Below are 24,176 nucleotides of genomic sequence, written 5' to 3'. Positions count from 1 at the left end.
TGACATCTCAGGCCGTGGGGAGGTTGTGTTAGGCAAATAGGACTACATGGTGACTGTGAGACGAAAGGTGGTGCGACACTTTAATGTCACTTAGGAAAAGGTTAATGACGGTGTAAGTGTGAGGTTATGGTGTGCTTTATGTATGAGGGGTTGTTTTGTTGACTGTGGGATCCGAGAGACAGAGTTAACTTTTAATCTGAGCCGAAGCAAGGCGCTCAAAGGGCTCAGAAAGACGGATATTTGCACATTTACAACTGCAAGACAACAGGGCAAACTCCGTTTGCGGCGAAGGAGCAAGCGATAAGCTCCAGAAACTAATGGACCCTGTGGCGAGACTGGTTTACCCAACAAATATGTTGGCTATTACGCTCTGTTTCCCTGAAGGGCCCATTTATATTAACTATATAAACTTGGCATAGCTTTTACATGCTGAATTGTTATTACCATTGAGTAATACTACACTTGTGACTATCATAACAATCCATTTCAGACTTTCTCGAGTATGAGCGTGGTCTATTTGTGCATGTAACAGGATGAATTAGTGTAGAAAAGCGTCAGCTGTTGGTGAGTGAGAACACTGGAAACTGAGTGCACCGGGAGTGTGAGGTGGGTGGGGTGGACGTGTTCCTCCTCCTTAACACGCATGGCTTTATGTAAATGCTTGAATTTATTTTTCAAAAGGACAGCCCTTTTCTTTACCCAATGAAAATGAACCGCTGCTGACACCTGGCTATAAACCCAGGAAGGAGTCCAAAATCTCAATCAGAACTGTGCTGAAAAAACCCAGAGAGGCGCAGGCAGGCAAGACGAGCGCAGAGACGGCCGCGATGACTTCCAGTAAGATCGAGATCCCGGGAGAGGTGAAGAGCGACCCCGCTGCTCTCATGGCATCGCTCCAGCTGATGCCCTCACCGGTGCCCAACCCGGAGATCAAGTATACCAAGGTCTGTGTCTCTCCACAAACCGCCGCCGACCGAGCAGAGTTTACTTTACGCGTAACGACTTACAGCCTGTACGCGCAGATCTTAAACCTAAACTTGGAAATCTTTAGAAGTAAAGCGAGTTTGTGAGTCAGCAGCTGGAGCTTCAGTGTCAGAGCGTGTGGCTGAAAGCAGACTAGAGGTGATGAAAAATGATCCAGCAGAACTTTAGAGCTTTAAACCTGGCGCGCTGCAACTTTTAATTAGATTGTTTTTCCGCTAGCACGCGCTCAGAGATGATCATTAAATCTTAAACAACCCGTGCGCGACTCACTGAAGCAGTGACGAGCGTGTGGCTGATAAAACACGTTTGATTAATATTTTTAGATTGTTGTGTTCTCTTGATAGGCCCATCGCTTTGTGCGTTTTGAAACACAACTGGTTTCCTAACACAGTTCAGCCTTTTTGTTCTTAAAAAAATTTTTAACATGGTTAATTGGCCTGGTTTTGCTTGTAGTTAAAAGTGCGCATGCTGCACAACAGCTATGATTTTAAGTAGACGCCAACAACGTATTAACAAAGGGCGTGTCATAGTTTGACCGTGTTTTAAGAAGTGCACCACATGCTAAACTTTTACAACACTGAGTCACGTGGCCAATTTTTTCTGCCGTTTTAATGTAGTTTTTATTTTTATTCCATCTGGAATACATTATCCCTAATATCACAGGCCAACCTCATTCCAGGTTACAGCGTGGGAAAACAATTTATAAAATATACTTTAAAGGGGTATACAATAATGATACTGGGAGACTTGAACCATGTATTGAACCGCTGGTTTTTATTTAGTCTATTTTTATTTTCCTTCCTATGTGTTCTCGTCATATTCACTGAGTCGATTTACTGTTATTATTACGGCCCAGCATCATATTAGGCATCAGCTAAAAAAAATAAAAAAAAACGCAACCAAAATAGTTTCTACCTGATCTTTAAGCATTTTTCTACTAATGACATGAGTGATGGCAGCACACTCAGGTCAAATGTTTCCGTTTCTTTTATCTAAGAACAACATATTTAGTGAGGAAATAGTTTAGAATTAAAATTTATTTAAAATATATTTTCTATTGTTCTTTCCCTTTTCTTTTCTTTTTTTTTTAAAGGTGCTTTCTGAGGGGTTTTATGTGGCTCAGCAGTCAAAAGTGTGTGTGTGGGTGGGAAGAAGAAAGGAGCATGAGTCAAACAAAGAATTTTGGAACTATATATATATATATGGTGAATTGCTTAATCCTGCTTAAATAAATAGATGTCTCTTAAAAAAACAAAACAAAAAAAACATTAATTAATCGGATGATGTCACTTTAAACCTCTGGGCTTTGAAAGTGAGTCTTCACCCACCACAAGTGATGAGTCACATGAAAAACTGGCATGATATGAGTTGTTTTGATTTGGTTTGATGTCTAGATTATCTTCATTCTTTCAGTTTTATTTTTTATTCATGCTTATGTTGCTGCACTTTTAGGTAATCAGAATCAGAATCAGAATACTTTATTGATCCCTGGGGGAAATTATTTAATTATTTAAAACTCACAGTATTAGTAGCAGAGGTTTGATCATCAGTCTGAGCAGCCTGATTGTGTCTTGCTGCACTTTGTCGCTACTAAAACAGTCTTTTAGCTGCAGAACAAGTGTTTTTATGATTGTAAGATTAAAGGGCATCTCGTGCAGAGGACAGGCTGATGATAGTATGGTGGAAGTTCCTTTGCTTTTATAATTGCTCTGCGTTAACACATACCTCAGTGTTTTAAGTGCAAAGGGCACACTACTGCTGCCCTGTAAAGACAATGGTGTGTGTTGTCCTGCTAAAAGCTTTTCATTCCCTCTCAGTGCAGAATGTTAGTTAAAGGAGTGGAAACAACAGTGTACAGGAGGAAATTTAGGAAGCGACTTGGTGAATTAACCCCCAGGAATTTGGATCATCCAGTCCCTGATGGTTTGGTGGACATAGGGGGCAGAAGGGCCCTGATTTATGGGCACCCCTGGCGTGGACTCTCCTCACACCCTGTTCCTGTTCTCCTCCCTGCTGACTGCAAAGGAATCAGCCCACATTGTTCACTGATACAGTTCTTTTTCCTCAAATATGATTTTTAAACACATTTTCTGCAACATAAAGGCATCTGAAACTTTTTCCAACTTAATGAGAATTCAAAAACTTTAATCAAACTTTGATCACAGTGACTTTTCTTTGCTTTGCAATGCAAAGATCAGATGACTCCGGAAGCAGAGATATGCTGATCCATTATCGTGCTTCAACAGATCTATAACAGGGAAGCATTTGATTAAAACAAAGGGGATAGTTCAGCCGAGGTTTGCCCCTTGTCCTTTTCACCAAGTCACAAACCACTCACAGTGAAATTGTGTGATCGTATCAAGATATCTTCCTGCTTGGATGCAAATCATATTAAAGTGGCATTTATAGTTTTTTAATACCTTCAGGAGACTTTGTAGTTTTAATAAATACTCTAAAACCTTGAAAAGAAAGCATACCCCCTCCCATCCTCTACCCCCACATTTCTATTATTAAAAGGATCCAACAGCTGGGTTACAAGACAGAAAGAGTTTAAAGCCTGATATTACCACAACGGAAGCCATAAATAAGAGGACGATGATAGCTATTTATTGACATTTTCCACTTGTGCCAGAAGTGGAGAGGAGAAAGACTGATAAATATTTAAGGAGAAAGTATCCCTGCTCTTTGTAGCAGGTGATACTTGTGGCTTTGTTGTGGTTTTTCACACTGTTGAGTGATAATGACTTGTTAAAACAGACACTCGGTGGGACAAATTTAACAAGAAAGGCCCAGCTTTGTTTCTTCTGCTGTGGATGAAGAGTCTATAAAATGTTTTTACATGTGGTGAGAAGAGAAGATTTAGAGGTATTTTACGACATTTTTATTTATTTATTCTTAAACGTTTGCACATGTCTTGTCTTTCTGATATTATAGAGACTTTATTAGAGATTAGAAACTACAAGAATGCTCCACAAATGTTAATATTAAGCTTCTGATAAAAATGCACTTTTGTATTTGTGTTCATAGCACAAATAAAGTGAGAACGCATCTGAAGAACTGACAAGGACCAGATTCAGTGGCCTTGTTCACCGTCTGAGTTACAGATCTCTTAATCTAATCAAGTTATAAATTTTCATTGTTGCTTTACTCGTGGTGGCATTAGTGCACTTTCACCATAGGAACCTGTGCAGAGCCCCTCTGATGAAGACCCATGAATTTGTAAAGCAGTCTATGCACAGACATCCACTCAGTGTGGATGAATAAGAGACTCCATCAATCTGTCACTGATTGAGATAGTACAGATGGAGGCTTGGGGCTCCCCGATGCTAGGTGCTGTCCACCGGGGTGTAAATTATGACCCTGCCTCACTGTGTGGGTTAGTGGCCCTGCCTTGCCAGACTCTGACCTGCAGTTCTGGAGTTTTTCACTTCAAAACCACCATCTTACCGCGATCAAGATCAAACAGAGGCAAAGTTAGTGGATACTGTGCAACTAAATGATTTATCACAACGAGCACAGCAAGATCCCCTCCCTCCTTTCTGTGCCTTTGCTTTCACAATCTCCTCGTTCGCACACACATGGCTGCGTACTCTCTAAAACACATCTCTTTGATTGTGACAGGGTAAGTGTGCACCGCCATTAATGTGTCCATTGGTGTGAAATGCCTGCTTGTGCAGCGAGTGTAAATTATCATCTTAGCAGACACGTCAACATCATGTCCCCTGTCTCTTAATCACTTTTTAAGGAAGAGCAGTGACAGCGAGGTTACCCTGTTAACTTCCCATACCTTCAGTCTGCGGCCCTCCTGACAAGAAAACGTGTAAATCCTTACGGTGTCATTATGAAAAACACTTGGCTTCATAAATCTGTTGGAATGGGCTCTTTTTCGCCGGCGAGCACAACACGACACAGCAGAGACAGCTTTTCTAGATGTTTATTTGTCCGTGGAAAAAAAGCATGACATTTCTTTATAAATTACTTCCTCCTTGTCCAGTGATCCCATGAGTGAAACTATGTTAAAACGTTCTTTAAAACCTCCCTTGACCTGAAATATAAAGAGTGGTTAAGTACACAGGAAACCCATCAAACCTCAAATGGTAGAAAAAACACCACGAGTGAGAGGAGAGGTCAGTTTTATTGTTGATTCATGGAAATTAAGCCGCACGTGGTCTCGAGGTTTTTGTTTCTTTGTTTTATTTTGCTCTGTCTTTCATTAGGACTGTAGATTAAGCTCTTCTAGGTTTTTGCAGTAAATAATATTCATATTGAGTCTGATAAAAATTGAGCGTTAGTGTTGGGATTCATTGCCCGCCGAATAAATCTGCCCAGAAACGTTGTCACACTGGCACCAGCATCAGTTCTGGGGATGTTATTAGAAAGGTGTGCGTTGTGTTAAGCTTGTTTCTTGCTTAACGTCGTTGTCAGGACGAACAGCCTTTATCAGTTGCCTACTCAAATTGACGAGACAAAGGCGTTTGCCAGGCAGTGACAATGAGGCCGCCCTCGCCAAACCCGGGAGGGCAGGGTGGCATTGTCTCTGGGTGTGTGAATGAAAAACATGAAGGCTCCACGGTGTCAGACATGTGGAGAGGAGTAGGAGAAAAAAAAAAGAAAAAAAGAAAACACCAGCTGGTCTCCACTTTCACATGCTCTCCACTCACTTGTAACAGTAGTAATTATAAGACTTTTGAACGCCATCCAAAACCAGAAAGGAAATAGAGGTCCTGTGATAGGGGAGGATATGAAACTTCCTGCGCAGACGATTGTTGCAGGTGCCCGTAGGATTCATCTGGCTGTGGAATCTTGGCGTGTTGTGTGTAAACACACACGTATGTAAACCTTCACACACACACACGCGCACACACACACACACACGCCCCTAAACCCCCCCGCCCCCTCCGTCCAACCGACGAGAACCGAGTAGCCTTACATATTCTTTCAGCATGTGAGCTGTGAGAAGAAGCAAAGAGCCAAACAGATGTTTTGTTGGCTGCATGAAGTATTTTGGCATTTCATACTTCCCGTTACAGTTCACTCCGAAAAAATGAATCGACACAAATACCGCACAAAGTTTTTATTAACGTGGAAAAAAAGAAGAAGAAAAAGAAAAAGTTGGTATCGTTTACATTTTAAACTTTGTGTAACATGAACAAATCCTGATTTTAACGTTCATTTATTTGTTGTTGTTTTTTTGTAATTACAGAAAATTAAAGCTGAATTGAAAATATGCTTGAAAAAAAGACAATCTTAAATTGTGGTTGTTTATATTGTGCCTCATCTTTTTGTGATCCCCATCCCTCGCAGGCTCGTACCGGATGATGGGACCGGCGATTTTTATAGAAAAGCAAGAGATTTGCTAAATGTTTGCAGCTGCCCTGTGACCCATGCAGAAAGCCCTGACCTATAGGCTTACTCATCCACATCAGGCCTCCTCGTTATTATTCAAGCAACACATATTGGACTCAGTTTTAATCCTCTCTCCCATTTGTATAAAAAGCTGCAGAACTAGATCTTTTAGTTTAAAATGAAATATAGAGTAAATAAAACCTGGGATTATTTGTATCCATATTAATTATTTTCTTTCATCTTGCGTGCACTTTTGGGATTTTAGGCCCTGAATGGCAGCGCAGACTTTCATAAACACGAACCTATCATGTGAAGTGATAGTAACGACCCCGCAGGGAATGGGAAAGAAAACACAATTAGTCATTTGAAAATGTGAACCCTTGCACTTGCTTTTTCATCCTTGCGTTCTTTGCCCCTCGTCCAAATGATCCTAAAAGCAATTTTAAGAAACCTTGAGAGTTGATTTACGACTCCGGCCTGTCATCTTAATCAAGTCTCTCAATGGAACGAGACAAAAGTCTAACACCAGTCCGAGCCCAGCGAGAGGGCTGAGCCAAACGGCGTCTGACAGTTGTCCTTTTCTGGCCGTGATTTAGGTGGGGCCTGCTCCACTGTTGTCGTGCTTCATCCGTTCTCCTTTAGCAGCATCTTGTGAGAGGGGTTACGCCATGCATAAAGCTACCCATGGTCTGCATTCTTGCTCGGACTGTTGAGGCTGTCAGGGGGCTCCTCTGATTTAGGGCGCCCCACTTCAGTGGCCCCTATAAATTTAAAAACTAATTCAGTGCTCTACAGGACTTTTTGTTTTTGTAGCTGGCCCTCTGCTCCTTATTGTTACTGACAATTTTATGAAGTGCTCTTAATGAGCAGCAGATTAAAGGTGGCCTCTGATGGTAGGCGCCTGAGAATACCAGGCTGGTAGAGGGAGAAGTTACTCAGGCCTTTGTGTGGGGGACGGTTTGGGGGTAAGCAGTGCAAAGGAATGATAGGAAAATGATCGTGTACTGTATTTTTTTGCCTTGTGAAGTGGTACATGGAGATACTGAACACCTTAAACACGTGAATGCGAGGTAATCAGATGCAGAGTCCACATTATGAGCCAGTGAGCCGTGGGAATGATACGGAGGAGGGATTGAGGGAGGGAGGGGGGCAGAGTGATGTGTTTTTACTGTGACTCCAACGGTTTTCAGGCACTTCGGCATTTTATACCAGCCCGAAAGTAAACACAGCTAACACTTTACAGCCAATTAAATAGTACTTAAAGCCCGGCGTTTATGGAGGTAAACATGTTGGAGAGTTTAGGGAGGCTATAGCCAGTGGGATACTTGAACCCTGCTCTCAGGTTTGCTCTCAGTACATCAGAACTCCTCTAAAGTAGAAGGAGGGTAAGAGCGAATATATACACAGAGGGATTTGTGCCAGCAGATGTTCTCCTTGCACTCTATCTATCAGGCAGACTGACAGCCATTAAAAACAGTGTGAGTAAGTCAGCCTAATGAATCCAAACATGTCAGCGGGGAAGGAGGTTTTTGTCGCTGACCTAATATGCTGGAGGTACGTTTAAAATTACATATGTAAAAGGCGTCACATGTACTTCTGTGTCATAACTCTCCGTTTTGGGGTTGTGTAAACATTTATTTTTCTTTTTGCTCGGCAAAGATGTTGCATATGTCTCGTGTTGGAATCCAAGGATTGGCTGTTTAACGGAAGACTTGCTTTAACGCATCACAGAAACCAAGTGCAGCACGTGTTTTATGATCTCGTAAACGAGCAGCGATGTTGTGAAACGTGTGTCTGTGTGCTTGGGGGGTGGGGGGGCGGATTGTGTAGGTGGGTGGGGGTCGAGTGTGTGATTGGGATTTATCTGTACCCCCACATCCACCCACCCCCTTTGTCTGGATGGTGGAGCACTCCCTAGAGAGCAATGCTGAACAGACAGGAATCTGTGTCCAGATTTCCAGAGATTCTCCCTGGACGCGCCGCTGCGTGAGAGCTGTTTTTCTTTCGCAGTCCACAAGCACATAGCTGCAGCAAAATGGTGAAATGAACGCATTACTTAATATAATATAAATATTTTTAAATTAAAAAAAAAAGTAGCCATTGTTGCACGCTCATGCTTAGCATGTTTGGAAACTGCCTTGTCAGGCTTTCAGTGCTACGTGTGAAAAAGATACATTCCAATAATAATTTTGCCTATTTAATGAATTTAAAATGGGTTATATCTCTTACTAAAATGCCCAAATTATCTTCTTCTTTTTTTGCAGATCTTCATCAACAATGAATGGCAGGACTCTGTTAGTGGAAAGGTCTTCCCTGTCTACAACCCGGCTACTGGAGAGCAGATCTGTGAAGTCCAGGAAGCAGACAAGGTAAATGTTATACAATGTTTTATGGTGGAGTATTATATTACATAAATATAGTTAAACCAAGTAAATGGTTAAAGTCATTACTGTTGATGGATGTAGAAGTTTTTAATGGTAAAACTAATTTTTAACTTGTTCATGTTGGACTAACGTGCAGGCTTAAACAGCAAAAGCAAGCGTTTAGTGGATGTTAGACAATATACAAGATAAAAAAGATAAAAAAGACAGAAAAGATAAAGACAGAACTACACACACACACACACACACACACACACACACACAGGTGGGAGGGTAACCCAAGTGAACCTCATGGGGTGGGGCAGATGATCCCAAAGGACAGAAAGAAACATGAGCAGAAAGTAAAACCTCAACAAGACCCTTGATGTTCAAGCAGATACATTCACATGTTGTGCAAACACAGAAGAGAATCTGTTAAATGCAGCTAGAAATAACACATTATTCTTAAAGTTTTTCTTAATTCATTTGCTCCATATTTTTATTCTTGGGCTTTAAAAGAGTAGCTTTAAATTATTTATAGTTCAGTGTTATCTTTATTAAACATATACTTGGCCTTGGTCCATTCCCTTAGTTCATCAGTTTAGCCCCTCCCACTTAAAGCCAGTTTTCTTTTGATTGGCTGTCTCTCACAAACAGCGGTTTGGACAGCTGCCAGCAGGTGGGCGTGGCCTCTGTACTCACAGTACAGTACTTTGAGATGAAAACGTTAGGATGTCCTCTCTCTCTCTTTCTCATCACACAGAGCCAAGAGTTAAAAAAAAAAAAGCTGGTGTAAACTGAGCATGCAGTGAGGTCTGAAGTTTCTGGCTCACAGGGATTACTTTTATACACGATGACCTAATTTTCTGAAACTTAAGCCATGTTTAAAGTGAGCATGTAACAGTATATATATTTGAACAGCATAATGGAGCTACCTTAAATACATGTAGTACAGTAAAAAGAAGAATGAATTTCTCTGTACTCAGGTTTCAGCGCTGGAGAATCTAACAATGAAAGTGGGTTTTTTTTTTACCCATAATCAGGAAACATATCACTTCATTTGCATCACAAAGATTAAAAAAAGTCACACTTTAGGGTTAAAGTTGAGACTTTCTGTGTATCTAAGTGAGTGCCCTGTAAAAGGTTAACCATCTTTTTATTGGATAGGGCAGTGCAGAGAGTAGGAAAGTGGGGAGAGAGTGAAAACATGCAGGAAATGGTCTGTAATGAACTCCAACTCTGGCTCCTGCAGTAAGGACGCTATCCTTTGGTACATGTGTTGCATGCTTAAACAGGTATAGCTATAGTGTTGGCCTGGAGTCTAGTCTTTAGTCGTCATACATGAGTGAAATAGCTGGATCTGAAATATTAAAGAAAGGCAAAAGCACAATATGAGACAAATCATCTTCAGCATTCAGCATATACACTTCTATGTCAGATGTAGGCCTGCTAAAATGCAGAGACAGATAATGAAGTGACATGTTTTTTTTCCCCTGTAGGCTGACGTTGATAAAGCCGTGCAGGCAGCTCGCCTGGCCTTTTCTTTGGGCTCTGTGTGGCGAAGGATGGATGCTTCAGAGAGGGGTCGACTGCTGTCCAAACTGGCTGACCTGGTGGAGAGGGACAGTGTCTACCTAGCAGTAAGTGGACAAATACTGGGAATGTTCTCTTATTTTTCCTCCCATGTTATTAAATGCATTTTATGCCTTTTGGAAAGAAGGATCTACAGTTGTTTTTGTGCTTGATAGTACAAATACATGCAAATGTCCTAAAGCGAGCATATTACTGCCGTATTTGTAGTTAAGTGTTATCTTAGTGTCACATTTCACCCGTGGGTGCGTGTAAAAGATAGAAAACAGTATGGAAATATGTGAAGATCACAAGGTTATATCACATATTTGTCCCTCGTCTCTCTTCAGACTATTGAGTCACTGGACAGTGGAAAGCCTTTCCTGCCCACTCTGTTTGTGGACCTCCAAGGAACCATAAAGACACTGAGATACTTTGCTGGATATGCCGACAAGATCCATGGTACTTCCATTCCAATGGGTAAGAGCCGTTTGGACTGAGAGAGATGAAGGGTACTAGCAGTTAAAGAAAGGATTAGTCGGATGGTATTAAAGAAAGAGCCAGGTTTGTGTTTTTGTGTTTGTTCCTCTGACTTTTTGGTACCAAAAAACAAACAAAAAATGCAACAACACTCAACTGAAATTGCAAACTTAACATATATGATGAGTCAGGATTTAAAAACTGAAGCATGTGTGGAAGATCTTTAAATCTACTTCTTTCTTCTAATGGCCAGCAGGGGGCGACTCCTCTGGTTGCAAAAAGAAGACTGACTGTATAGAAGTGTATGAGAAAGATCACTTTCTTTCTGATCTGCTCTTTGACCTCAGTAAACATTTTCCTTGATTAATAAACCAGTTAAACGCTTAAAGATTGCAACATGATGTTTATTTTGTCATTTTTAGTTCCCATTTAGAGAAAAATCTATGATAATGAAAGTTATGCCTTAGGGTGTGGCAACCTGTAGTTGATAAATCACTTCAACATAAACGCAACACATCTCCGGTTTCTTAACTGCTCGCTCTTTGCATCAGCTTGAAGTTTCAATACAGAATTCCTCAAACAATTGTTGATGTTACACTGTGCACATTTTTTTACACAGTCTGTCATTCAGATTTAATGTGTCAAACCTCTTAGACAATAGTTAGCTGTTTGTTGTGAGAAGTGAGCAGCTGAAAGTAGCTTTAAATTCTCCACTAACTCTACTGAGAGCTTTAGCAGGCACAGTTTTATTCTGAGACCCTTTTGGTATCAGTAAAAGGTTTTAATTGTTATTGTGCATTACTGGGGTGTCAGGAAAATGAAATTAAAATAAAACAAAATTAAAAAATAGTTCCCTGACCTGGAAAATCAATACGATCGCTCTTTGAAGTCAGCAGAAGAACTTAGAAAGTGAAGGAAAAGTCTGAAAAAAGTCTGTTGATCAACTTTACTTTTATTATTGTTACATGTGCTAATTGAATTTGGGACATATTATTATATTGACTGTGTTCCACATAAAGTGACCTAGATTAGTAAGTTATTATATAATTTACAACCAGTGCCTGATAACAAATGCAGCAAATCGGTGTTTATTTTTTTTATAAATATTTTTATTGAGAGACAAATGTACATTAGTTTACAATGACAATACAATCTGTTCCCCTCACATATTTGTTAGTTTTTCTTACATGAACAGATACAATAATACACACACACACACACACACACACACACACACACACAGAGTCACACCCATGTTTATATAAAATTGAGAAAAACAAACAAACAAACAAACAAACAAACAAACAAACAAAACAAAACAAAAAGAAGAAACCCAAAACAAACACACAACAAACCCCAAAACACACACACACACAAAAAAAAATGTGGGGGGGGGGGGGGATGATATTAATCAGCTGGTAGAACGTTTAATGACTTGCAATAGTTTACGAATAAAATTCTCTGTATTTGCCCTTCGCCACAAGGCCTATCTTTTGCAATTTAAGAAATGACATCACATCTCTAAACCAAAAAGAAACTGAAGGTGGCTTTGAAGATTTCTAAAGGAGTAAGATGCAACCTCTAGCCAAAAGTGATGTAAAGGCTAATATTTTGAAGTGTGTAGGGTCGGTTAGACCAGTGTTGACTGGAAGCCCAAAAACAGCTAGAAAAGGGTCCATGCAGATTTGGGTCCCAAGAGCCTTGGAAAGAATAACTGAATACTGACTCCAGAAGCCATGGAGTCTTGGGCACAGAAAGAACATATGACCTATGTCACATGGGGTGGCATGACATCTCTCACACTGATCCATCACTTGTGGGTAAATCTCAGAAAGATGAGACTTTGAATAGTAAACCCTGTACAATACCTTGAACTGGATAAGTTGTAACCTGGCACAGGACGTACTATAACGGACATTGGATACTGTTTTCTCCCATTGCTGATCCGAAAAAATTACTCCGAACTCCCGCTCCCAAGCCCTCCTAATTTTAACAACTGAATGGACATTTAAATCCATAAGTTGTTTATATATTAAAGATATAATTGACTTCTTATTGGGTTTAAGGGATAAGAATTCCTCCCAAGGTTGGACATTTGGAAGAAGAGGGTAGGAGGGGAAGAGAGCAGAAGTGCAATGCCGTGCCTGAAAATAATGGAATAGATTGGTAGCCGGAAGATTTGTTTCTGAACACAGGTCTAAAAAAGTTATGAAAGTGCCATCTTTATAGACATCCTTAAAAGTATTAATACCATGACGCTTCCACTGTACATAGGTACCAAAATCGGTGTTTATTATATACGACAAGCAGCTATAAACATGATTTTAAAACACTCAGAACAATAAAATAAAATAAAAAATCTTTGTAGCCTCCGTTAATCTTTTCCTACGCTGACTCAAAAGCATGTGGACAGTCAGGAGAACTATGTTATAATATAGGAACCCTGTAAGAGGAGCATGAGAATGCACAATTAGGCATTTAAGTTCCATCCATCCATCCATTCGCTTCCGCTTATCCTTTTCAGGGTCGCGGGGGGCGCTGGAGCCTATCCCAGCTGTCATAGGGCGAGAGGCGGGGTACACCCTGGACAGGTCGCCAGTCTGTCGCAGGGCCAACAAACAGGGACAGACAACCATTCGCACTCACATGGCATTTAAGTTGTGCAACATTAATTTATATAATAGTAAAATATAATTTTGAAATTAATATAACGGTTTTTGCTTTTAAGCTACTTTAGAGACCTTTGACTAGGATCATTGCATAAATTCTTGTAATATTTTACTACAAGGCTTTTTACAAGTACAGAAAATTTTAATCTTTTTTTTTTGGGGGGGGGCATCTCTATTTGACATCACCATTTATTTAATTTTTTAGTAAAACAAAACACTCTTTTTATTTCATTGTGTTCAGAGTTTTGCAGAAAGCTAAGCTTACATTCAGCGGGTGAAGGTAACAAATTGGTAATCAATCTAAACACAGTAGAGCCAGCTGCCAGTGTTGCCCCTCTAAAGCAGCTGAATCTGAGGGTGGAAGAGAAGAAAGTTGGCTGTGTGTTTTAAAAGGAAGAAAAAAAAGAATGAGAGAGACTGAGAGGACATGGAAAACATCCTGATACCGCTGTATTGTCCCTCTCAAAGCTTCTCTTGTACGCTGCTGCCAAACCAACCACGGCGAGCGTTTTCCCAGGGCTTTGGTCTAAGCTTTATTCCACTTGTAGGCTTTCAGAGTAAATAAATAAGGGTATTCCTGTAGCCTGTATGATGTAAGTAATCATGTTTGTTCACCTGTTAGAATGAGGCGCAACACAGCTACCATGAGCGGCTCCTCTGCAGCTATTTGTCTTGCGTGTTATGCTGATACTGTGGTGTTAAATTTATAACAGAGACGGCATGAAATGAATGGGGAGTGTCATTATGTGCAGCACCTTTGGCAGTACAGTTTGGTATCATTTACACCGCCTGTGCCAAATTGAAATATAATTCATGTGCAGGCGTCATTCTTTCAAACAAGGCTTCAGATACTCGAGTTCCTCCAGAAAATGTCATGCCTACTGGGTTTATAGATTCATTCCACAAACAATAGCAGTTTTGCAAGATCCACACTGGAATACACGGACAAAAAAAAGAAAAAGTTGAAATATGGGAATCTTACTGCAGTTTTGTATCTGTTGTCAACGTGATTGTTTGACTTGTCATCCCCCCACTGATCCTTCCAGTCCAAGTGCAACATTAAGCAATCATCAGCTGACCACTGTGGTAACAAATTTATACACACATTTCTCAATATGAATTGTTTTTCTGAAAAATGAACAAGCATGGCACACCCTCAGCAAGTACCTCCTTTTTACTCAAGTAATGCAAGAGGAATGAGCAAACCTTTCCAGCATAACACCCATCTCTATGACCTAAAACAGTTACACACATGCCTGTGCTGCTGGAGGAAACGTAATCTCTCACCAGGGTAAAGCAACAAGGAATGCTGCATGTGGATTCATTTGCAAATTAACATGTCGAGTCAACAACACCAGGGGAGTCAGGTGGTGACATTTTTCATGTGTTTAGAGGGATTTTTTAGTATTTCCTATTAAGTGCTTTTTTGTTAAAGTGTTAAAGCTAGGAATAAATAACCCAGTTCTCTCTTTGCTCATGTGTGTTCCTCTACAGATGGAGAGTATCTGACATTTACCAGATATGAGCCTATTGGAGTTTGTGGACAAATTGTCCCTGTGAGTATAACTTTTCTGAAAAGTGACATGCAAACATGACAGGGAAGTGTGAAGAAAAAATAAAAAAGATGGAGTTAGCTGCGTCTAAAAGTACTGAATTACATTCAGAATTTTCCAGTAATTCCCTGTCAGCCACAGTTTTTAAATCTTACCGGTAATCCCCCGCAACCACTCCAAACCCCACCCCCCCAGTGTGCCGGTGGCTTTGAGGAAAAGGGAACAAGAAGTGAGAAGCAGAAGAATGAGCAAAGGGATTTAACAGAGTGTGTTTGAGGAAAGAAGAATGATGAGAAAGGAGGAAAAGATCAAGGAGAAAGAGACACTGTTGATTGTGCAAGAGTGCAGAAAGCGTGTGGTTCTGTGTTGAGCCCCATGGGCTCCTGTGCAAAGCAGAAATAACACAGGCCTGTGTGTTGAACAGTGATACGGGTCTATTGCACATGTGTTGCAATTTCCCGACTTTCTCAGAATACTGTGGGAAGAGAAAATACTGTACAAGTGCCGAGAACATTTTCTCACTTGACTATGTTTAGACAGAGTGAAAATGAGAGTGAGTGACTTAAGAGCGATGAGTTATTGAACTTGACTTGTGACCACCCAGTGTGTCAGATGCATGATGTCTTTTTCCGGTGTTTGTGTGTGTGTGTCTGTGTGGGTGCGCGTGTGTGTTGTACACAGTGGAACTTCCCTCTGATGATGACAGCATGGAAGCTGGGCCCAGCGCTCGCGTGTGGAAACACTGTTGTCCTGAAACCTGCTGAGGAGACGCCGCTCACCTGCCTCTACATGGCAGCTCTAATCAAGGAGGTAAATGACAGAGTCACTATGACGACGGAAAACATTTCGCGTGCACAGTTTCAAGCATGAGTGCTGAACTAACTGAAACAGAATCACTTATAGATTTTATTTTGCCAAGGACACAGTGTTCACTTTGACTTTGGCCAACACTTTATTTAGACAGTTCAATGTTAATGTAACCAAAAGGCGATAAAAAACAGATGTTTAACAAAGTATCACATAGATTTGGTGCATCATCTCAGAGTCAGTGAAGTAGGACTTGGCCTTTAGGTTATCTCCAGCCAATATAGAGCCAAAATGAAAGGGTTAGTTTGCCTCAATTATGCAAGTGAACTTTTTAATGGTCTAAAACATACAGATTTTTTACAACAATAAAATGTGTTTAGGATGATAAAAATGAAACATTTAAAATCTTTCTTTATTTTAATGAAAAAAAAAAGCTCAGAATTAGCATCTGTCTGGTGAGAAATGCTGCAGAAACAGTAATAATGAGATTAATATTGTGAATATCTATTTTTGCTGAGCTTTCACGCTGCATTTAAAAACCTTCATGTTAGTCTCTGTCACATAATTAAGTGTCAGAAATACAAAATAATTATCTGATGCAGAACTAAACACACGTCTAGTGTCTCTAGTTTACTACCTCTAGTAGTTTAGTCAAAATAAAATCCAAATATTAATATTAATACAGCTAATTCAACTCAATTCAACATTCACTGTATGGACAAAAGTACTGGGTCAAACCTATTAATCTTTGAATTCCAGTGTTTTCATCTACTGCCTTCACGCACATTTGTAAAAGACTGGGTCGTTCTAAAGAACTCACTAAATTTAAACGTTTTGCTGTAATAGGATGCCACCTTTGCAACAAGTCAGTTTGTGAAACTTCTACCCTCCTAGATATTACACGATCAACTGAAAGGGGAATTACTGCAAAGCGGGAGGCTTTACTAAGAACAGCAACTCAGCCATGAAATCAAAGACCACATAAAGTTATAGAGCAGCAGCACCAAGTGCTAAGGGAAAATAGTCCCTGAATGTCAAATTACAAACAGCAAAACCTCCTTTTGCTTTAACATCAGCACAAAAACTTTGTGCCAGGAGCTTCGTGGCATGGGTTTCCATGGCTAAGCAGCTCCTGTATTTGTAATGTGTAGGTGTCAGAAGTTTAAACTGCTTGTGTTAAAAACTAATATATATATAAAACACATGAGAAGCAATACTGCAGCTAACCATTTTTTAATAATATTTAGATAATGTTTGTTCCATTGTGTCATCAGTACTCGAGCAGCATTAACAATGTGTCTCACATCCTTCAGCAAGTATGGATGTGGTATATATATATATATATATATATATATATATATATGTATATATATATATACAGTATATGAAGTATATACAGTACTGCTGTCTCATGATAATTAGGTTATGTACTTAGCAGAAATGGCTACTGAAGCATTTCACAGTGGTTATCAAGCTAGCTGTGCCATTTTGTAGGCATTTACAGCTTAACTTAACATATAACCACTCATACTAAATTCTTCCACGGGGAACATTATTAACAATATTTAAACATTAATACATTGACAAGACAAAACACCCATAATGTCAAGGTCTGCTAAAAATCACCTGCTGCTAGGTTGCTAATTAGTATTAGCATTCCCTCGTACAGACTTAAAATATGTACTCCCTAACCTTCTGCTAAGATGGCAACCTTTGAGAATAATACAGGCAGTATTTTAGCAGTAATAAGTACAGCATTATCATACCACATTGAATAATCCCACTTTAACGATAGCATGAAGAGTGATGAGAGCCTAATGATGCACACACTAGCTAAAATGCTAAATGATTAATAAGGAAAGTTATTTTAAGTTTTTATTTCTAAATTTGATATCAGTTTATTATGAATTCAGAGAGATCACAAGAACAAATGTTATATAATTTCATTTCAGTTTCATATGTTAAGTATGGATGTGACAGTCAACATAAAAATGCTTTAGAAAAATTAATTCAGGGATGCTCTGGTGTCAACTTTCTTTTTTCTTTATTCAGTTTTTCCTGGCAATAGTGCCGAAAACTCCACAAAATAATAAAATAAAATCTGAACATCTTAAACACGCTGATATAAATCTCGAGTAAATTCCAAACCAGAGCTCTTTGTAGTGAGTGCAGCTGTGTACAATAAGGATAAACACATGAGTAAGTTCAACAACACAGCCTGACATGGCAATGTATTGAAGCCAAATAATGGACAAATTTAAGTGTCTACATCCTCTCTATTTTTCCCCTGTCCTCTCCGGCCTCGCCTCTTCTTGGAGACTATCTGTCTGTTGCCTTTTTGATGTTCTCCCTGCTCTCTGCTTATAGGGAGGTTGGGTTGGGTTCGGATTCCCCCACACTGCCTGTGGTTTTGCTTGGCTCTGCTGTCATCTCCGCTAAAGCTTGTTTCCTCTCATATTGTTTTGACAGGCCGGCTTTCCACCGGGAGTCATCAATATTTTGCCAGGATTCGGGCCAACAGCAGGAGCTGCAATTGCTTCACACATGGGCATAGACAAAGTGGCTTTCACAGGATCAACCGAGGTACTTTTCTCTCTAGTGGAACGGCTCAGATCAGCATCTGCCTACTGCTAGCTTTTGTCACTGAACACAGTTGACACAGTGACCAACATGTGCAGAGCATAAGAGCAGGCTGGGTAATTAGGGGATGTTGTGTGCCTGTATTGAAGTTTAAATGACAAACAAATGGGGTCTTACATAAGCCGCGCACCCTGTCATTACTCCTCATGACAGGGCTCTGATTTTATCGCACACACATGCACATATTTGCGCTGTCGAGAGTATACAAACAGGTCTCTCTGAAAACACTGTCTCTCGTCTGTTTTCCCTCAGCTGTCTTTGAGGATTAATGCACCTCCACACCGCTTTTCATTTAACTCACCATCAGGATATACCCTTACAGCTCTTGAGAACAGGGAAGCAGTTAATGGGAAGACAAAGGACATACCATGTTAGGTGTTGAGCATTGTGGTCTGAACAGATTCCTGGAGTCAGAGAGAACAGCCAGAGTGACGGCAGATCCCTTTCTACAGATCATTTATAAACATCTGTCATTTCTACGTTGACTAACCCCTGTGTTAAAACCATTTACAGTAGTCCCGATGTTGCAGTGATATTTTTATGTGACCATCCTGTAATTTACACCTATCTTTAGCAAGTAACACGGCCTTATGTAGTATTTGTTTTGACTCCTGCATTGTGTTGGAGGCGCCATGTGTACAGTATGTGTAATTGGAGCAGTCCCTGATAAGCTCATACAGGTACAGATGTCACAGATAAAAACAATGAAAGCAAAACCCACTGGAACAATGAGACATACGCTCGCTGGACCTTTTTTGCCTTCAGAGGTGCCTTAATCCGTCATGGCATAGGTTCTACAAGGTGTTGGTAACATTCCTCAGGGATTTAGGGTTTTGTTGATGTGATGATAGCATCACACAGTTGCTGCAGATTTGTCGGCTTCGCGTCCATGATGCAAATCTCCCGTTCCACCACATCCCAAAGGTGCTGTACTGGATTGAGATCTGCTGACGGTGAAGGGTGTTTGAGTACAGTGAACTCATTGTCATGTTCAAGAAGTCAGTTTGAAATGATTTGAGCTTTGTGACATGGCATTTTATCATGTGACGATACGTACACTGTAGTCACAGAGGGATCAGCAACAACACTCAGGTGGGCTGTGATGTTTAAACAATGTTTAGCTGGTACTAAGGAGCTCTAAGCGTGCCAAGAAAATATCCCCCACAAGCAGCAGCGTGAACAGTTGATACAAGCATGGATGGATCCATGCTTTCACGTTGTTTACACCAAATTCAGACCCTACTTTGCTAGTCTAGCAGCAGAAATTAAGAATCATCAGACCAGGGAAAAATTTTCCATTCTTCTATTGTGAGCCCATGCAAATTGTAGCCGTCCTGTTTTTAACTGCTGTTAGCCAACAGGAGTGCCACCCGGTGTGGCTGAAGCCCATCTGCATGCTGTGCGCTTCAGCGATGCTCTTCTGCGCTGGCATTCTGGCCATTCCACTCTGAACTTATTTTCACCCAGAGAACTCCCACTCACTGGATATCTTCTCTTTTTCAGATTATTCTCTGTAAAATAGATGGCTGTGTAGGAAAATCCCAGTAGATCAGCAGTTTCTGAAATAGTCACACCAGCCTGGCACCAACAACCATATGACATTCAAAGCCACTTAAATTACATTTCTTCCCCATTCTGATGCTCAGTATGAGCAAGGAGCAGTTGAACCAGTGTACCTAATTAAGTGGCACATGAGTAGACATATTCCTGTAAAATGTAAAAGTGAATGTCACAGGGAGAGAGCATTGTTAGTGTACGCCGTTGTTTGCATTTCAAAGATCCTGGATGTCGATGAGGCAGATTTTAAGTGACGCTAATGGACTCGAGGAACAGCTGTGAGAGTTGACCAGTCTGTTGCTTCACCATTGAAATTTCCCCAAAACAGTTTTAAATGACTTTGGTGATATGCTGGGTTTTTTTCTTTTTATGAAACAATGGTGGATTTTTTTTTTTGTTTATTTTTTTTAAATATCTGGATAACTTGCAGAACTGAATTTGTTACACACATTTATGTCCCAGTTTAAAAATCAACATTAGCATCTGGGCAGGAGAACAATTCAGCTTCAGATATATTAAGAACTGTTGGCTAAAGTTATATCTGCTAAAGTTTGGGGTTATGCAGTTGGTTGTGGGGTTCATTGTTATTATTATAATAATTATTATTATTATGTTGTGTGATTTATGTCTGTCCTCTTGAAAATTCCAGTGAATTTATTGTCTACGTGATATGGAAACAGTTGGTGTTCGTACCAATGGTTCTAACTTTCAGAAAGTCATGACAGTGACCAGACTGAAGTAATTGCAGGTAGTGGTTGCTGTCCAATCGATTAGTACTGAAAAGTCTCATAAATGACATTATTCATTTATTAGCCTTTTTGGAATCTTTACCTCTGTTCATTTATAGGCTGCAAAGTGGAGGCATCACTCCCTCCTTCCATTTTAAAACCAAAATATTCCCAAAATAGTGATTTTTTAATCTTTTCACAAACAAATGCTTCCATTTGCTGAAAGGATGTTGGGAGTCTTTTGCCCTGCTCCCTGCACTCGCTGCACAGACAACCCTTAACAAATATATCATCAGCTGCTTGTCGTAGGACTGACGGCAGGCCGTTGGAAAATATTTACATATTGCCCAACCCAACTAAGCATGTTAATATCATATTGTGTGTTTGTGTGTGTGTGTGTGTGTTCATGCTGACATAAGCATTAAGCTCAAACCACAGCTGTAGACCATATTGTTCTTAAAAATAGCCACAGCATTGTAGAGTTTGTCTGTGTGGAGCCAGGACCTTGGGCTAGCCCATGCTGGTATTAGTTACATTAACTACAATGTGTTAAAGATAAGCATTACCGAAATAATGCATGACTGCATCATATCAAAGTCTCCTTAAATAGAAACAGAGTAGTAGAAGTGTGCGTCTGGAGAAAAAAAAGTTTACTCTTTAAATAGAAACTCTGAAACAGCTGTCAGCCAGCTGTAAATCAACGCCTCCTGGCGTGCGTTACAGCCTTCCGTTAGCTACCAGTCTTAGTAACAGAGCATGTAATTTATAAAATGACCAATGGCACACACATTAGATTGTACAGCTGAAATCATCAAAAACTAATGTGATGTAGTTTTTGCAGGAAAAAACTGATCCATTTTGAAGCAGGAGACACATTTATTTTGGAGCCAGCATCTAGCAGCTTTCAGCAACACTGCATTAGCTACATTTTGGAGACTAGACCACACTGATATTAGAAACGATCAGACACCCATGAGTAGTTCTTGATCAGAGACTGTATAAAGCATGGATGTGCCCACATTCAGAAATTGTATTGTGGACTCTGTTAGCATTTTGGTTGTTGCCATGTTGGATTTTGGGAGGAAGAAGTTACTTTATATGAATAAACAAGTGGTGTGCTAATTTATCACCTATCCATGAACTCGAGTGCAAAACACAGAAGCACATATCAGCAAAGCATGTTAAGGCAATTTACTAGCGTAGTGTTCATACTGTATTGGTTAACACATGTCAAATGATCAAGGGACACAAATCCCTAGGAGGGTTGTGTCAGGAAGGGCATCTGGCATAAAAATCTGGCAAATCAAACTTATTGATTTATCCGCTTTTGTGGTGTCTTGTGAATAAGCAACCGAAGTAGTGAACTAATAAAACACTAGAACTTCACTCACCAAAGCACATAACTTCTGGGATGATTTGTCCCACACATCAAGCCCTAATGTTAGTCAGATAATCAATTAAAAATTCACCTACAGCAATACCGGCCCAGTCTAATGGCTGGAAGTAACAAAAGTGAGGCCTCGTAGATGCTAGTCAGCTACAGCTAAATGTGTTGGGAAAGCTGTCTGTAATTAATAAGGCCACACCCCTAACTCAGTTATGCAGGTAGATCAGTTATTAAAAAAATAAATCATTCTACTTATAGTTGATCTGAATGGCTATCTGTGAAGCACAGGGACATTTTTATGTCAAGCTAAACGCGCTTTGTAATGCTGTAGATGGCCATTTTATCATGGAAGTCTAATGAGACTCACTCCCTTTTGAAGCCAGCCTCAAGTGGCCACTAGAGGAACTGCAGTTTGTTTGTTTTTTTGTTTTTTTTTTAGCATTGTCTTAATTCATTCCAAGGCTTCTGATTGGCTGATAACAGTAACTATGTGTCCTTCCCTGAGTCGTACATGTATCGTCACATGATTTGACCTTTTCTAGGCAAACGCAAATAGTTCCTAAAATAAAAGTTCAGAACAGAAATGCACTATTGTGGACACAGCCTCCTTTGTGTTCTTAGCTTACTTATTTGTGTGTGTAGGATGTATGTTCAATGTCTACAGTGTCTTCAATCTTTCAAACATTTTCTGTAAACATTCAAATTCAAGCACAACCACACTAGGATCACCAAACTTTGTTAGAATAAGCCACGGTAAAAACTGTTAGCAGCTGCTATCGGTCTATATTAGTTACTGTATAATTTCAAATATTGATCTAGTTATGATTAAACCATAATCATGTATTTATCTATTTAGAAATTATCTATCCTGTGGCATCTTGTTTAACTTGTATTATAAACATCTTTGTTTAATATCTCATCCCAATTGAACATTTCCTTTATAAGTGGTCCAGTTTGGGGGGTTTCTTGTTGTTTTTGGTTCTTTTTTACTAGTTTTCCTGTTATTTCTTGTGAACTGGAGTCAATTACTGAGAAAAGAGCCAGCACTGTCAGAGACTGCTGATGCCCAGACAGTGAGTCACTGCACTGTAGTAGCAATGGTGGGATCCTAGCAAGCACATCATCTCCTCAGACAGGATTGAAGGTGCTGGAGTAGCTACAGGTGGATTTTAGGAGCTCAGCTCATCTCTCACTGACTCACATGTGGCGGAGGAGTCTAGCAGCCCAGTGTGTTTCCTTTACCCTTGAATAAACACATGCTAAACTCCCCTTAGTCAGCCACTTTGTGTTTCTGATCAAAGACAGACAAAACACATCAGAAAAATGAAGCCGAGCCAAGTTTTGTGTTGTATTTAGGCAGCTTCGGTACCAGCCGCAGCCCAGCTGTTCTGATCTTAGTCTTTCAGTATATACTGGGAAGTAGAGCGAAGAAGAAAAGAGCGAGAGAATGAGTCTTTAACATGTTTGAAGATGTTTTTCTTAGGGGTGGTTTGAAGAAGGGGGGGGGGGGGGGGGCTTGGACACTAAGGGGTTTTTTCTTCTTCTTTATCTATAAAAGACACAGTATGAGTAACAGGAAGATGAATACTTGTTTAGGGTGTAGGATTGTGAGGGTGGTGTATGGGATTTTCCAGGCTTGTTATCAGTCCAGTTATTGCAACGTGTCAGAACAGTGAAAAATATTGATAAAAACTGGTGACTCATTCTCACATCCTAAAATCATGTTTACCTAAATTGGCAAGGGGGTCAAATAACGTCCGGCAGTTTTAACCTGTATCTTTTCATGTCGAGTACGTATTACTGCAACTGCCTTTATTAGTCTTAAAGCAGCGGGTTTAGATTAAAGGCTGTAACCAGAGGTGCACAGTCAGCCTGGCTCTGTCCAAAAGTGATGAATCCCACCATGTATTTATTATTTTACCAATTTAATTATTCATTTAAATGTCATGTTTATTTTTTTTAAGTTGCCTCATTATATGTTTGTTTTGTGTCTCATTTAAAACACATTGAGTTCCCTTTGAATTTTAAAAAGTGTCTAAACAAATAAATGTGCCATGACTTTAATCTCAAATTAGCACAAAGTTCTGTTGCCTTTA

At 40.0% G+C, this 24,176-nt stretch overlaps 1 protein-coding gene across 1 annotated transcript in view; it reads left to right on the top strand.

The window, feature by feature from the left end:
- The first annotated feature begins 670 nt into the window (after positions 1-670).
- The window catches only part of aldh1a2 (aldehyde dehydrogenase 1 family, member A2), a 29,723-nt gene continuing 6,217 nt past the window's right edge, over positions 671-24,176 (top strand). Inside the window, exons 1-7 of the mRNA XM_084933401.1 lie at positions 671-944; positions 8,595-8,699; positions 10,190-10,330; positions 10,610-10,739; positions 14,903-14,964; positions 15,643-15,771; positions 18,238-18,351. Of these exons, the coding sequence (XP_084789527.1) occupies positions 828-944; positions 8,595-8,699; positions 10,190-10,330; positions 10,610-10,739; positions 14,903-14,964; positions 15,643-15,771; positions 18,238-18,351 (798 nt within the window). The 5' untranslated portion in view covers positions 671-827. The remainder of the gene's footprint in view (positions 945-8,594; positions 8,700-10,189; positions 10,331-10,609; positions 10,740-14,902; positions 14,965-15,642; positions 15,772-18,237; positions 18,352-24,176) is intronic.

The sequence above is a fragment of the Perissodus microlepis genome, chromosome 1 (genome assembly GCF_051167445.1).
Source record: "Perissodus microlepis isolate ML-2025 ecotype Zambia chromosome 1, ASM5116744v1, whole genome shotgun sequence".
Lineage (NCBI taxonomy): Eukaryota > Metazoa > Chordata > Actinopteri > Cichliformes > Cichlidae > Perissodus > Perissodus microlepis.
The sequence above is the reverse complement of the archived record's forward strand: the minus strand, read 5'-3'. Positions and strand labels throughout refer to the sequence as shown.